This window comes from Mycteria americana, chromosome 5 (assembly GCF_035582795.1).
Source record: "Mycteria americana isolate JAX WOST 10 ecotype Jacksonville Zoo and Gardens chromosome 5, USCA_MyAme_1.0, whole genome shotgun sequence".
NCBI classification, from domain to species: Eukaryota; Metazoa; Chordata; class Aves; order Ciconiiformes; family Ciconiidae; genus Mycteria; species Mycteria americana.
Genome location: NC_134369.1, coordinates 10,592,515 through 10,607,130, shown reverse-complemented (window position 1 = coordinate 10,607,130; position 14,616 = coordinate 10,592,515). Strand labels below are relative to the sequence as shown.

The 14,616-nt window shown below is 34.9% G+C and overlaps 1 protein-coding gene across 1 annotated transcript in view; it reads right to left on the bottom strand.

Moving 5' to 3' along the window:
• PPFIBP2 (PPFIB scaffold protein 2) overlaps positions 1-14,616 on the bottom strand; it is a 108,991-nt gene that overhangs the window by 75,608 nt on the left and 18,767 nt on the right. Inside the window, exon 2 of the mRNA XM_075502092.1 lies at positions 14,051-14,148. Coding sequence (XP_075358207.1) covers positions 14,051-14,117 — 67 coding nt within the window. The 5' untranslated portion in view covers positions 14,118-14,148. The remainder of the gene's footprint in view (positions 1-14,050; positions 14,149-14,616) is intronic.

The following is a 14,616-nucleotide window of genomic DNA, read 5'->3' as shown; positions in this document are numbered from 1 at the left end:
TATGTTGGATCCACATAGCATGTAGTATTCCTTAGAAGACTCTATCACTGATCTACACAAGGGGATTATAACGATCTCCATATTATTCTTTGTTTTACTCCTGTATTTAACATCATTTACATCTTTGTTATGAAAGGAACAGAAATCTTCACTGGGCCTTTGAAAATTATTTGCTAATTTTTTTTTTCCTGAGCAGGTCTATCTAATTTGAAACCCAAATGTATAAGTAATTCAAGTTTTCTTCTTGAATGCACACTACTTTGCATTAATCAATGTTAGTTTGCCTGCTATGGTTATTTATCTACCATTATTCAGACATTACAAATTACGTTTGAACCCAATGGTTCATTTTACATATAGCCTGACATACAACTGATACCTAAATACAACTCATGAATACACTGACACTCGAGGTCCTAGTACACTGAAATGCCTTCTGCACATAGAATAGCTTTTAACCAAAATGCTAACTGATCATTTAATCCTAATATTGTTTCCCATCTCAATCAGTTTTTGATCCAAGACAATATTTTGTCTCTCATTTTGTGAATGCTTAACTTTACTTGAAGATTTTCGGAAAATTCTAAATAATATTAACCAGGTTTTCTTCAACTACTGCTTTAACGACACAAAGAATTCTGTCAGATCAATTATCTTTGGAAATAATTGTGTAGTTTGAATTCCACTGTACGATGTACAAGGTTTTTTGTTTGACCGTTTTAAACAATGCAAAACCATCCCTAGAAATTTCTAAAGTTTTGCAAGGCTCAGTAGTAGGGGTTTTATTTTTTTTAAAGCAACACTCTTATTTTCACTACTGCAGTATTTCATATAGTCTTAACCTCTTTTCAAACTCAGAATATTCCCTGTTCGGTCCTGTTGACTTCTACTGCTTATGAGTTTATTTTAATACTTCAAGTGTGAGATCTCATGTTAATTTCTGGCTAAGACCATGTCCAAGATAAAGTTTCTTCAATATCCGGTGCTACAAAGACTGCTACACAAGACAACTTCACCTTGTAAATCAACCTTGTCTTCCTGCATTATTTCCTTTTGAGGAGAGGATCAACTAACTGTTTTGCTGGATTTGAGTATTCTAACCACTAAAAGATATTTTCTTGTGTATTTCTATACACTCAGCTACTTATGCCAGCTTAGTTGTTTCTGTTTATGTACTTCCTAATGAAGATTAATATTAAACTCTAGCAACTAAAAATAGCAGATTTCCAAATTGTGTAAGAGCCATTTGGATCATATAACCTCTTAAATTGTTTCATTCAGCCAGAGTGGCTCACTACTTACTTTCCAAAAGAGATATGCACACAAACTGAAATCTGGCATTGTCTTCTTAAGTAGCATTCATGCCACTTTTAAAGATGTGACTTCCTTGGTTATTGTGACATTAGGACTTTAAAACTAGTTTTCTCACTCTTTCTTTTGGAAAACTCCATGCTATATTTGTCTGTCTTTTTGCTTAGCAAGTACTTTTCACACCAGAAAAGCAGACAGGATCCAAAGTTATTTCATAACCAGCTTTGGTAGCTACCCCTTCAATGAACTGACAGTTTAAAATAGATATGGAAGGGGAAAAACTTAATGGAGCATTCTGCTATAACATTCTTCATGTTATTTATATGAATACTTTTTATATACAGACAAGAGAGAAACAAACAAACAAAAATCCACACAATCCAAACAAAACCACACAAACTTTCAGGCCCACAACCAATACTTCACGTGTGAAATAAAAGCCATAATCTTTAAGCTAAATACAGATTTAAAAAAATTGTTCAGGAGTTCAGTTAATTATACTAGGTAGTTAGTTTATACAGCCAAATATACAGCCATATCATATATACCACTGTAATTTTCTTGAGGACAGTATTGGTGACATCTTCCCTCACCAGTGCAAATGCCTCACTACATATCATATATTGCCTCCATCCTTAGATTATCATGGCTACAACATTACTGGTAATGATCTACCTTCTACGGAAAACAATTTTAAATTCTGTAGGAAAATTCAATGACAGTGAAAGTCACACATTTTGGCATGCCTTTATTTGATTTGCCTCTAGCAAAACACTAGGAAAAAAACATATATGCACACTCTTTTAACTTGGCAAGCGAAAGAACTGTTACCCTTAAAAAATTTAGTTCTATAAAGGAAAAAATTCTCAAGTGCTGGAGCACAGGCAGGGCCAGCCAGGAATTATATCTTATGTGATTTCCTGAGACTGGGTGTACTCCATATGCATGCTTCAGTTATCCCAAGCTCTTCAACTGACTGTTCAGACTGGCATAATTCTAAGCATACTCAGTGTCTCACATTTTACACAGCAGTGGAAGATCATAATTTCTCAGAACTCTCAAGAACTGGGTCCATGTGTAAGGCATACGTGCCGAGTTTCCATAGTTGTAATCTAAGGTGAGTCTTGAGGACAGTCCTGTCCTGTGTAGGGACATTTGGAAGGTGGTAATGTTTTTACTGGGAAAGAACATCAGCTTGATGTCTAGTGATTGAGACAAAGTCAATTTAAGAATTTTCAGGTTTTTTTCTTACTGTTCCCTTTCCTGCCTCAAGTTTTCCTCCATTTAAGTTTGCATGAAATAAGAAATGAAAAAGAAGCCAGAAGAAGGAAATATTTTTCTATTCATTACTAACAAAAAGAGATGCAACAAATTAAAATCATCGAAGACATCCTTATGGCAAACTCATGTTCCCTGAACTACCTAACAACACAGAAAAGCTGGTATATCTTATGACTTACGCCATACTTATGACTGGGAATTCATTCTGAGCATAAGTAGTACAGAACTTTAAACTGCAGAAGACAATAAAGATACTTCAAAATTTTCTTAGCTAATAATAGTAAACAGACAGCACAGTATTTGTTTGCTTACATGAATAAAGACATAATGATCTTGCAAGTGAACTGTCTGTAAATTCTTATATGCACTAGTTCCATTAAACCTTGAAAGGAAAAATATCTCTGATTAATACCAACTAAAGTTAAATGAAGGAAGTAAGAGATTGAAAGGCTTGATTTAATTCATAATTTTAGATCTTTCAACTGAGGTTATTATCCATGAAAGAAATTATTAAAAAAAAAATATATATATATATATATATATATCAGTAGTATTCAAGATTTGTATTTAGACTTCAAAAAGCAGGCACTGGTGTACCCATGTCTGATATCATCAGAAAGACAAACAAACAAAACCCCAAACCATATCAGTATCCTTATCATGCCAAGAATACAGGGCATAATTCAGAGATGTGCTGAAGATTCTAGCTTTCAGCAATCAAAATTCCACTAGTTTCAAGTCACTGGGATCACAAATATTAAGCAAGGACTTAAAAGTGCTTTGCTTTGCTGGATAGGGGCCAGGGTACTCAACAAAAGTTACAAAGCCCTCCCACGAGTAACTTTCCATGTCTGGAACAGGAGCTACCCACACATCTCAGTTCATCACTAAGAGAACATGACCCTTCGCACCTCACCATCAAATACATGCATACACTCCTCCTTTGGGAAATTACTTTTAAACTGGTTTGCTACGGGTTGCTACTGTAGTACCTTTTATTCTGCTGGCTGAAATGGAAAATGAATTCCTCTGAACGCAACAACTAATGCACTTCATACTAGGTAAAGAAATGCAGAAATGCAGAGTTCAACTCAGCATTTTAATTCAGAAAGCTTCCTGTTTTGCTGCTTAAATTCAAATGAATCACAGGCTTGCTTCTCTTATTTGCTTTCCATGTAGTTTCATATTAAGTAGGATATATATTGCTCACCAGAAGGACAAGAACACACCCTGAAAAACAGAAGTAAAAGTGCGTAGGAGTAAATAATTACATTTCTTTGCATTAGTTTAAGCTTTTACATCATCATGCTGCAAAGCACATTAAGTTTTAGCACGAGACAGTAAGAATTTGGATCTCCTTGTAGATTGATGCAAAAAAAGAGATGCCACAGTGCAAACAGAACACTACGTGTTACCAGTATACTCTACCATTAACAGCAATTAATCTGCATGTAGCTTTATTATAGATAGCTGAAGTGGGGAAGAACATGGTTCAAGCATGAGAATTTTATAGATACTCAGGAAAAATGAGTGCAGTTTTGAACTCTTGCAAAAAGACTCATTTTGTATAGCCCTGAGCAAGTCACAGTCTTCCTGTGCTTCATTTTTTCCAGGGGTAAACAGGACACAGGGGAATCTTTTGTCATTATGTTTATATAACACTCAACACCATGGTTTCCTAGTGTACTACTGGAACACAATTAATCATCATAAATGTCCACCTTCGAGGAGTAGGAAAGAAAGAAAGGGGGAAAAAAAAAAAAAAAAAAGTACTGCAACTAAGACATTCCAAGCAACTCAATTCTGGCTTCCACATACAGACAGCAGATGAAGGAGGTTAAACGTTGCTGCACAGTATATGTATGGTAGAAAGAATAACAAAAATAATTAAAAAAGGAAAACAACTTTTAAGTTACACATTTCCTACACCCTGATCATGCAAGTACATTTTTAGTTCAAAGTTCTTTGCAATTAGCTGAATGGCTTCAAAGAAATGTTCCTTTTGGGCAAATACATAACCTATTCAGAAAACAGCACTACTGCTGGCTTGCAAAAATAAGTTACTAAGCAGAAGTAAAGAAAGAAGCAGAAAGCCTTGCCAGTTTGAAAATCCACTCTCCTCAGCTTATATTGTATACATTCATCCATCACCCAACTTTCATCACTCTTAGCAGTAGATACTGTTTCTGATCCCTCACTTTTCCTTGCATCTTAACTTCTGATCCCCTGCATTCATCCTTATTATCTCAGTCTTTTCACTCTAAAACTTGCTGAGTTTTAAAAAAAAATTCCTGGTAATACACAACTCAACCATCAGTGGTTAAAAAGGGATTTCCTAAAACTGCTGAGTCTTTTAGGCCAGAAAACAGCAAAAAACAACAAAAGCCCCACAACAAAACCCAAAAGCTACTTCTATGCTGGGGTAAGGATGACTTCTTATAAAGCTGAAATACTCAAAGGTAACAGTTTTGATATATGACCAACAATGGTTAGAATAAAATTATAAACATACATTTTCTCTGGCCTTTCAGTCAATCATTACACTGCTAGACAACTTTTTTTTTTACCTCAATGAGCATATAGGTTGTCCAAGTTCTTCCTCTCTCCTTCAAGACTACAAGGTGTAATTTTCTTTGAAGCACAAGTCTTTTTTTCTCATGAAGATAGCCTTGAAAACGTTAATTTATGTAAACTAGTAGTAAGGTCTGGATGAGACATAATTCAGCCTCCTCATTCCTAAGCCTTCTGTCAAAGGAGTGAAGAAGTAGCTCGCACAATCCTTTCTTCTAATACCGTAATGCAAAATACATCACAAATGGTGTGTTTTGAATCATAGCTCATATTAGCTTCTCCTCAAATCTCTGCTTTTAGATCTTTAACTACAGGGAACAGTAACTGTTAAGCTGGATTAGCAGGAATCCCTAGGAAAAAAATTCCAAGCCTAAAAACGTTAATGACCACATTCAGATGCAAGTTTCAGGCAGCTCAGATAATTTTCCACTGAGCTTTATTTACAGCGACACGTGGAATCCTTGAGACAATTTTCAAGAACTGTCTATAATTTCTTATGCAAATTATTTATGTAATTACTCAACCTTTTTCCTTTTACATGCGTATAGACTCTAAGCTGTGATGTGCAGCACATTAGGTATTGTATACAGAACTACAACAAAAAGATCTCTCCTATCCAGAAACACAGGCTAAGCAGCCTTACAGCTGGTGAAAAAAGGAAGATGGATTATGCAGCTACGATGGAGATTTGAGGCCGAGTCTCCATCGCACAGGAAAAACAGGATCAACACACTTTATTAAAGACAAAGAACAACAAATACTTGCACCAATTTTCTCTCTCTCTTTTTTTTTTTTTAATTTACACACACACAAAAATGTGTATTTAGGGCCCGTGAAATCAGTAGTCTAATTAAAACAGTCTTGTGAGACAACAAATACATCTCTTTAGTACAAAATCCATAATTGTTTGTAGTAAGCAGTAGTAAACTACTGTTAACATGTTACTGTTTAACTGTTTCATGAAAAAAATCAATATCTGAAAGCATGGGGAAGATAAGAGCATTCAGTTTGTGAGGAAATAAAGGCATCTTGTTTTATAAATATTACACTATTTTGATTTTTTAAAAGACTCTTTCAAATCAATTTCATTGCCTTGAAGTAGGAAGTTGAGAAGCTATGATTTTGAATTTAAAGGAATCCCATGTTTGATAAAACTTGTTTAAATCTAAATCTTAGAAATCTGTTCACTAGCCTGTTAAACAACTGAGTGACTCATGTGCCGAAAAACAGAACATATCATATAAACCACAAAAGAACCTTTGTGTCTCAGATTTTCAGTCCTATGGGGTTATGGCCATCATGGTTTAACTGCCTTTCTTTGCTACCTGTTGTATCTGCAGCTATTTACATTTCTGTTTCTTTTCCATCCTTTTTCAAAGCTTAATACAAATACCTATGATGTATGGATTTTATTTTGCATAAACACAATGCAGTACTGCATTTTGGTAAGTTGATGTAGGTGTCTAGGTCATGACTGTATTTTTGTAGTTTTATACTGACAGAACTGTTTATAGTCAGAGATAAATAATTTAAAGTAGCGTATTTCAATTGCAAAGATTTCTCCATTTTGAATTAGTTTTAACTTTTACTTTCAACAAAGCTTCTAATTTTGTTGTTTTGCTGGAAAGGCAGGAACACATGCAAGGGAAGTCAAAGACCAACTTGGTCAGTAAATCACTGTTTGACTTGGACCTTCAAAGGACAATTTTGTCTTATACAAAACAATTTTAAACATCTATTTTTGTAAAATATCATTAACTGTTTATAGGAAACAAGTTTGCAATGCTTTCAGCTCCATAAGATTCTGTAGTACTGTCCTGTTTACAGAGGGAATCCATCAGTACTACAAACAAGCTTCAGAGAGTCTTCAGAGAGTCTTGTGCTCAGACCCCCACTATGTGTGAGAAAATATGCTTAGGATAGTGAGAGTATGGGAAGCATGTTTAAGGACAGTAGCCCAAATAGCTATAATGACCTCTTGCAAGGTTAAGCACTCAAAATTGAGGAAATTCCAAACTTCAGGTTGCTCTGGCAACCCTGAGTAAGGAATCAGTAGACAATACTGCACATGCGCAATCAACATGCAGGTTGCCACGATTTTCACATGCTTTTAAAACACAGATCAAAACTGCACTTGAACAGTTATGCAAGGTCTTAACTTGAAGGCTACAGCATCTGTAAAGCCCCTACAAAATACAGTATCAAATGGCTGTAATGGTTACTCAAGAGTGTGCACAGTTTGTGAGGCCATGTCTTAGATGTTGTTAACAAACCTAAAAGAAAGACCACAGATAGCTGACGTGAGAAATTACAGATTAAATAAATAAAAAGACGGTGAACTGCTATATTTTTAAAGTTTTAAAAGATTTTAAATTGTTATAAATCTGTTATTGTTGACTACCTGTAAGGAATTAACTAATTAGCTTTACTGAAGTCAAGTATCTGAAGCTAAATGTCAGCACCTAACAAGCTATAAGAAGTGTTATAAAATAAAGATAAATGTTGAACTACAAATCATAAACCCTAAATATTTGTGTTAAGTTTTCATATTTTTCCCTTTAATATCCAGGATGGTTAAAGGTCACCATTTTTATCTTTTCTTCCCCACAATATTCCTGATACATAATTGCCTGGAAGTGTTATGACAGAAAGTTATATATTTCTCTATCAAAGACCTGATTTCAAGTAATTTATTATTTAATATAATTTTTCATATATCTATTGCTATAAGAGCTATGCATAAATACACTCTAGCTAATGGTTCCAAAAAGCCACTTACAGTATCTTGTATAGACAACTTCACAAATGCTCACCTTAATTAATGCATAGCAGTACAAGATAAACAAGTGCTGTAGATATATTATTTCTTTTGTTCAGAAAAAAGCCTAAATTATTGATTGAAAAAGAACAGAAAATAAAAGGGCAATACACTCATCATAACTGAAACACAGCCTATTAACACAATTACAATTTATTTAGAAAATACAAGAAAACCACTGAAGCTGCTGCTGTTCAATTACTCTGACCTATAACAAATGAAATTGCTCATTATTTAAATTATTCTGTTTCTCTCATCATTATTTCAGCTATGTCAGTTCAGTGCTCTAAAATGAAATTCTACAAAGATCTCTATATTAAAATTATAAAAAGTTATACACCTTTACTATAGAAACTAAATTTTGAATTTGAAAATACTGTGAACCTTGAATAGGACATAAGTGATGAAAATATAAAGCCATCTGGAAGCATACAAATTGAAAAGAAAAAATAGAAGCTATTCTCTAGTCATTCTGCACAATCACAAGAGGCTCGTACTGCCCATCAGGTGCATGTCACCCAGTGTGTATTTCAGATAAGACCCCCCCCACCCCCCCAACACACAGCACAAAAAATAGGATTAAGTGCTCTCTGTCTGGTCTGGACAATTTCAATCCCTTATGAAGCCAAACAGAGTTGTCTATCTCCTTCACTTAAAGTGCTGTGAGACTAGTCCTTACATTCTGAATGAATCCTGTGATTATGTATATGACCATTCATGGGTAAAGGATGAGGTCAGCAGGAAATATTTTGATTTGCTATTATTTACGTAGGAACTCAGTGAAAACCTTATTCCACAAAACCTAAAATTCATCCAAAGGGGTTCAAATGAAAGTGTCAGTATTTTTTGTCCACTCCTGCATTTTTAATCTAGAGTTCTAATCACTCAACTAGAGGTGACCAAGTAATCTAACACATCACATAGCATAGCTCTGGAACTTGAACTCTATTGTTTTCATAGTAAAATTATGATGGGGCAGAACAATAAAAGAAAAAAAAGAAGTAAAAAAACCCAAAACCCCCACAACAGGTCCTCCTTCAAATTGTGGCAAATAGATCCCATGAGGAAAGTATATTAAACTTGAATTAAAATCGTGTTCATCTCTTAAGTATAATTTCCTCTATAGGCCCCTTTTTCAGCAAAGCTGTGGGAAGTGGCTGGGTTTGTAGCACACAGCCAAAGCAATGAGGTGAACACAAGTGTTCTGCCACCTCAAGAGAAGGGAATTTAAACATGCATACTTCTTGGACAACTTCTTGACAAACTTTTTAATTATTTATATTTTTTAATCTTTCAGTACTAACACTGAAATATCAGTACACACCCATGTGATAACACATTTAGCTTTCTCATTATTTTTCAGTAAGCAATAATTGCAGGAGCTCTGGTTAAAAGGAAACTCAGTAATTACACTGATTACTTGGTGAATTTGAAGAGACTCTGGAGCTGCAGCAGACTATAATATTGTGACAGAAGTTTTTAGGTCTTACAATTATGGTCATTATTCACAAAAGGAAATAATAAATTTCCAGATTGTTGACAGAGAGAAGCAGTTTGATATCAAAGTAAAATAAAAATTATTTTAATTCGTTAGGATATATTGCAAAGAAAAAATAATAAAAATCTATAGTCCTATAGAGAAACACATTTTAATAAATGGCTACAAGCTGAATAAAAGGGAAAGTAATGACTTGGTCAAACCTCAGAGGGAAGCAATGCCAAAGTCATGCACCTCAAATAAAGAATGCGTAGACAGATCTGACATATGGGCGCTTTCTTTAGAGAAAGCCTCTGTTTGGAGTGCAAGTCATTCTAGCTAATGGATAAGTAATGTTCATTGACAATCACATTAGCCCTTTTTGCTATTTTAGTCAAATAAGGCTAATCATTTAGCATGCCTAATTTATATAGCTATGAGGGTGGGTTATCAGTACAGATGTACTGAAGCATAAAAGACTTGGGAACACTGACCTATCTGTCAAATTTGATCAAGCCCAATGAAATTCAATTTGTTAATCTTGCTTCACAATCCTACCCTCATGCACTCTAAACACCAACACATTTTGTATTGCGCCGAGATGCACAGTCTACAGTGAGACTTTTTATATGGATTAATCAGAATCATGTATGAGCTATGTTAACACTTGGAGTAAGGGACATGACTTTTAAAATTAGAAGGCTAAAAGTAGGACTGCAAATCTGTAAATATTTTTAATATGTATTTGCATGCTCAGTTCTTACCTTAAAGGCCAAGACCACAATCTAATATTTTAATAATAACTACAGCTAATAAAAGACATCATGACTGTTTTGTCATGAAACAGAGAGAATGCTGGTTTTGCATGTGTATATATACACATCTACTCAAGCTTCAAAAAATAACCAATGCAAGTTACACATCTCTGGACTTCTCACTTCTCTAAAATAGTGATTAATGCTCATTTTGTGCCCAAAGCAAAGGTTTCTGAGGCCAAGAGCATAGCTCTCCTAGTACCCACTCAGGCCTCATTCCAAAGGAAACATCTTTTTCATCAGCTACATAAGTTTCCAACCAGTCATGAAGTTTAGCCTTAGTCTTTGAATCCAGTGCTGCCTAGAGATATCCATGGAATCCAGATACAGTGAACTGAAATAGCACAAGCTCTGAACAGTTGATTTTTTGCTGTTTCCAGTCTACTCTAAGAGCAGCTACATTTGCACAGATGGTTTGTCCAATATTTGCATAATATAGTATCTATAAATCTGCAGTTGGAAGACTCTCAGTCCTGGTTTGTTTCATGACAGTCCTCCAGTCCCCCTTCTGAAGGAGTTTCCTACCTTCTTTGTTCTCTCGCCATACAGGACAAGAGAACATTCCTGTTTTCCAGCCCCTGCCCAAATTGCATACAGAAGCTTACTGGATTGAATTAGAGAGAATCAAACTTGAATAATTACTATGTTCCTCAATTTGAGACAAATTGAGATAATAACTGTATCCAAGTATAGGCTCCAGCAGATATATGTGGTCCTTCAATCATACCAGAATATTCAGGAAACAGTTCTGGAACACACAGAACATTAGCTAGAGGAGAACAACCAGAACAGACTTAACTCAATCTGTCTTAAAATGTCTTATCTATTTCTAGTAATGGAAAATAATAAATTAATAAATAAGGTAAACGACCTTCCCACCCAGTTGAGCTTTTACTTTATGTTATAACTAAAAATAAGTAAAGGAATAAAGCAATATGATTTTTTATTGGTACAGGTACATATAATTCTGAAATCATATGGGAAGTATTCAATTAACATTGATGAGACTTGACAGATGCATTGTCTGGGAAATATATTGGTTCTTATCCCATTAGATATCTTTATATAAGCCTGTTTTTCATATTATACTGAATATCAGTGGACATTAGACTAAAAATGTAAGTAATGTGAAGTCATAAAGTCAACTCGCTTGAAGAGGTTGCCAATGTGCTCATGACCTATCCATGCACTGTGGAAACAAACTCTACATACCACCAGCATGCCTGAATCTTTTTGTTTCACAGCTTGGGCACCAACACCACTACAAAACAGCTGTGAATGGCACCTGCAATCTGCTGATTCACACAGACCATTTCTTCCATCATTTGCTTTGCTTCTCTGTATCAGTGTCTCCACTTATCATGGCAACTAAGTGACAGGGGGGTTAAAGCAATGTTCTGTGGAAGCCTGGAACAATTTAATTCTATTCCTTATTTATCAAGATTAAACCCTAAAATGTTATGGGCACAAACAATCTGAAAAAGGAGTGGGGAAAAGGAAAAGAATATTAAGAACAAAAAAACCAAACCTGGCTTCCGACCTCAATTATTTTTCTAGCATGAAACTAGAAGAACTATGTGATTTTCTTAGGCAGTCATATATTGCCATTTAATCAGTTATGCCACATTTTACAAGGCTATCTTTCCACATTTCAGAGCTGCCATTCATGGAAACGCTACTAAGTAGCAATGTTATCCTCTCAGTGGAAAAACCATACAGCCTGTAAGTCTGCAAAACTTTTTTGAAGGGAATATTAAATAGCATCTTCAAGTAAAACTGAATTTTTTTTCTAAACAAAACACAGCACTGCTCAGATAAGCAAGGCGATAGACCTGTTTGTTGAATACATGGTCTTTTATTGCTCATAAGAGGAGATACTGAACAATTTGAGATATGTTGGAAGCACGATCTATTAACAGAAAAGATTGAAGCAGATGAAATCCTATGGAATGACAAACCTGAAAATCCTCAAAATCATAACAAGTTTTCTAACCCTTTCCTTCAAATGAAAACATACCACAAAGCTCTGACAACTCCTGGAAGAAAATAAGTGTCTAATCCAAAAATAATTTTAAATAGAATATGTCTATTTTTCTTTCTCTTGATTTTTCTGAAGAATGGAATCATCAGTGCATCCACGATATCACCAATGTGTGCTGGACTATGTATAAATTAGCACAGATGAGAAATATTGAGTTAACATTTCCAGATGTATGCAGGTGATTTATGAGCACAGGTTCCATAGCATAATTAAAGGGACATGGGCTTCTATGTTACTTTGGCTCTTTTATAGCACTAGCCAGGATCATAACCCAAGGTTTGCAATGGCCAAGAAATTATTTCAGTTCCCTAGTTTATGAATTATGGTTTGGGACTTGCTTTTCTTGTTCTCTCTTTACATATCTGAGGGAAGTCCAATTCTTCCCTGACTATCTGTTTACGTGTTTTGTAAGAGGTGAAAAAATAAAATCCCAATTAACTTCTGTTCGTTAAAATCTTGTTTGAATAAGGTTTTGCATTCAGAAAAAGAAGGGAGAAGGAAACACATCTCTAAATTTTCCTATTTGCCTGGAACTTGTTCCATTGGTGTGAAAAGTTATTTGTGGAGTTATATCTATCACATTCACATTTACACTTCGTATATCTTAGCAGTCTGTTAAAGCTTACACACTTAGAATAAAGTGAAGACTCATGTGGATGAGCAAAACAAAATCTAGAGATTCTTTAAACTAAAAATCCTGGATAATGACTTCCTGCCTAATCACGGCTAGTCTGATGGTAATATTTGAAGCTCCATATTAGTCTCTGGATAGAAAGCTTTACTAGAAGAGCAGAAGAAGAGCAGGAAGAAGCACAACTGTAGCAACAAGAGGTTGATGTCATCGTCTTCATCCTTAGGGGGAAAATAAAATGAAGGCATAGCATGGGTGTCACTATTTAAATTTATAAAGCTTTAGTGAATGCTATCCCATTGTGCACAAGTGAGATCATGGCCCTACCCAGATACTTCTTTTAGGAGCTCATACTGAATGGCGTGTGAGCACAAACCCCAAGGCTACCAAGTCCTAACCATAGAAACCAACTTCTCTTCTTGGATGCTGTAATGTTGAGAGAAAATTTTTTAATTGCCCTACCATGAGAGCACCAAAAGACAGCAAATTCTGTCTTGCATCATATGCCTTTCTAGTGGACAGCTGTGTAAAAAGAAATGCATAGCTCCAGTCCTGGATATAAATGTCAACAAAAAGATATGCATTCTAACTCATTAGGCTGTGAAGGTAATTAATAGCTAGGCTATTTTAAATATATACATCATAAATAAAGAAAATTATGTGTACTTTTTATAGATATACACATATTTATGTATATCTATATGTGTGTGTGCGTGTAAAATATAGACATATACTATCCAGCTAACTGGAAGCCTTGGTGAAAACCTTTTTCAGACGCTGAAATAAAAAACTAACACATACAATATGGAATGTTACCACATGAATTAGGATGTGTTTAAGTTACCATATAGCATTAGAGCAAAGTAAATCTCTCTTACTTCAATATTCACGTCTGAGGTGGAATTGTGGGTTTTCTTCCTTTATTTTACTTTAAATTTTCTTCAAATAACTGTTGAACCAGAGAAATCTGCACGTCACAGAGAACTTGACAAATTGAGAATAATAATTAAAACGTAAAAAAACAAACAGGAAAATTGCAGGAGGGAAGAAGACAAACATAGTTAAATCTCAAAATAGTTTGGTGTAAAGTAAAGCATTATTATACCTGCAATGATGTCATCCATCTGCTCCAAAGCTGCTTCCAGCATATGACTAGCATCAGAAGCCATCATCTGTGATTTCTTCAGACCTTTACTCTTTCTACTGAAAAGACAGATGAAACCATCTGTATTACACTAAACCAGACCTGACAGAAAAACACGTCACTGTTACATTATAAATTAAGCCATGCACGCAAAAGTCCACACTAGCAAAAATACAGCCTAGTAATATGAAAACTAACAAAATTGGTCCTATCCTTGATAGATGACTTGGGATTTCTGAGGTTTTCATTCATTGTTGATTTTTTTTTTTTTTAAGAGATTTTACGAAAACAAGGAAATGCAGATGGAAACAAAATGAAACAATGTCAAGTACTGGATGCCTGAGATTCCCCTACTCCTCATCCTTAACAATGGTTTCCTAGATTCAAAGTTCAGTGCATTTCAACCTTTTGCACTGTGGGGGAAAAGAGATTTGACTAGGTTTCAATAAAGGAATGAACACATGGTGAAAAACATGCTTACTTAACCTATAAGCAGAACTCTGTAGGAGCTCTGCTTTTTGATTGCT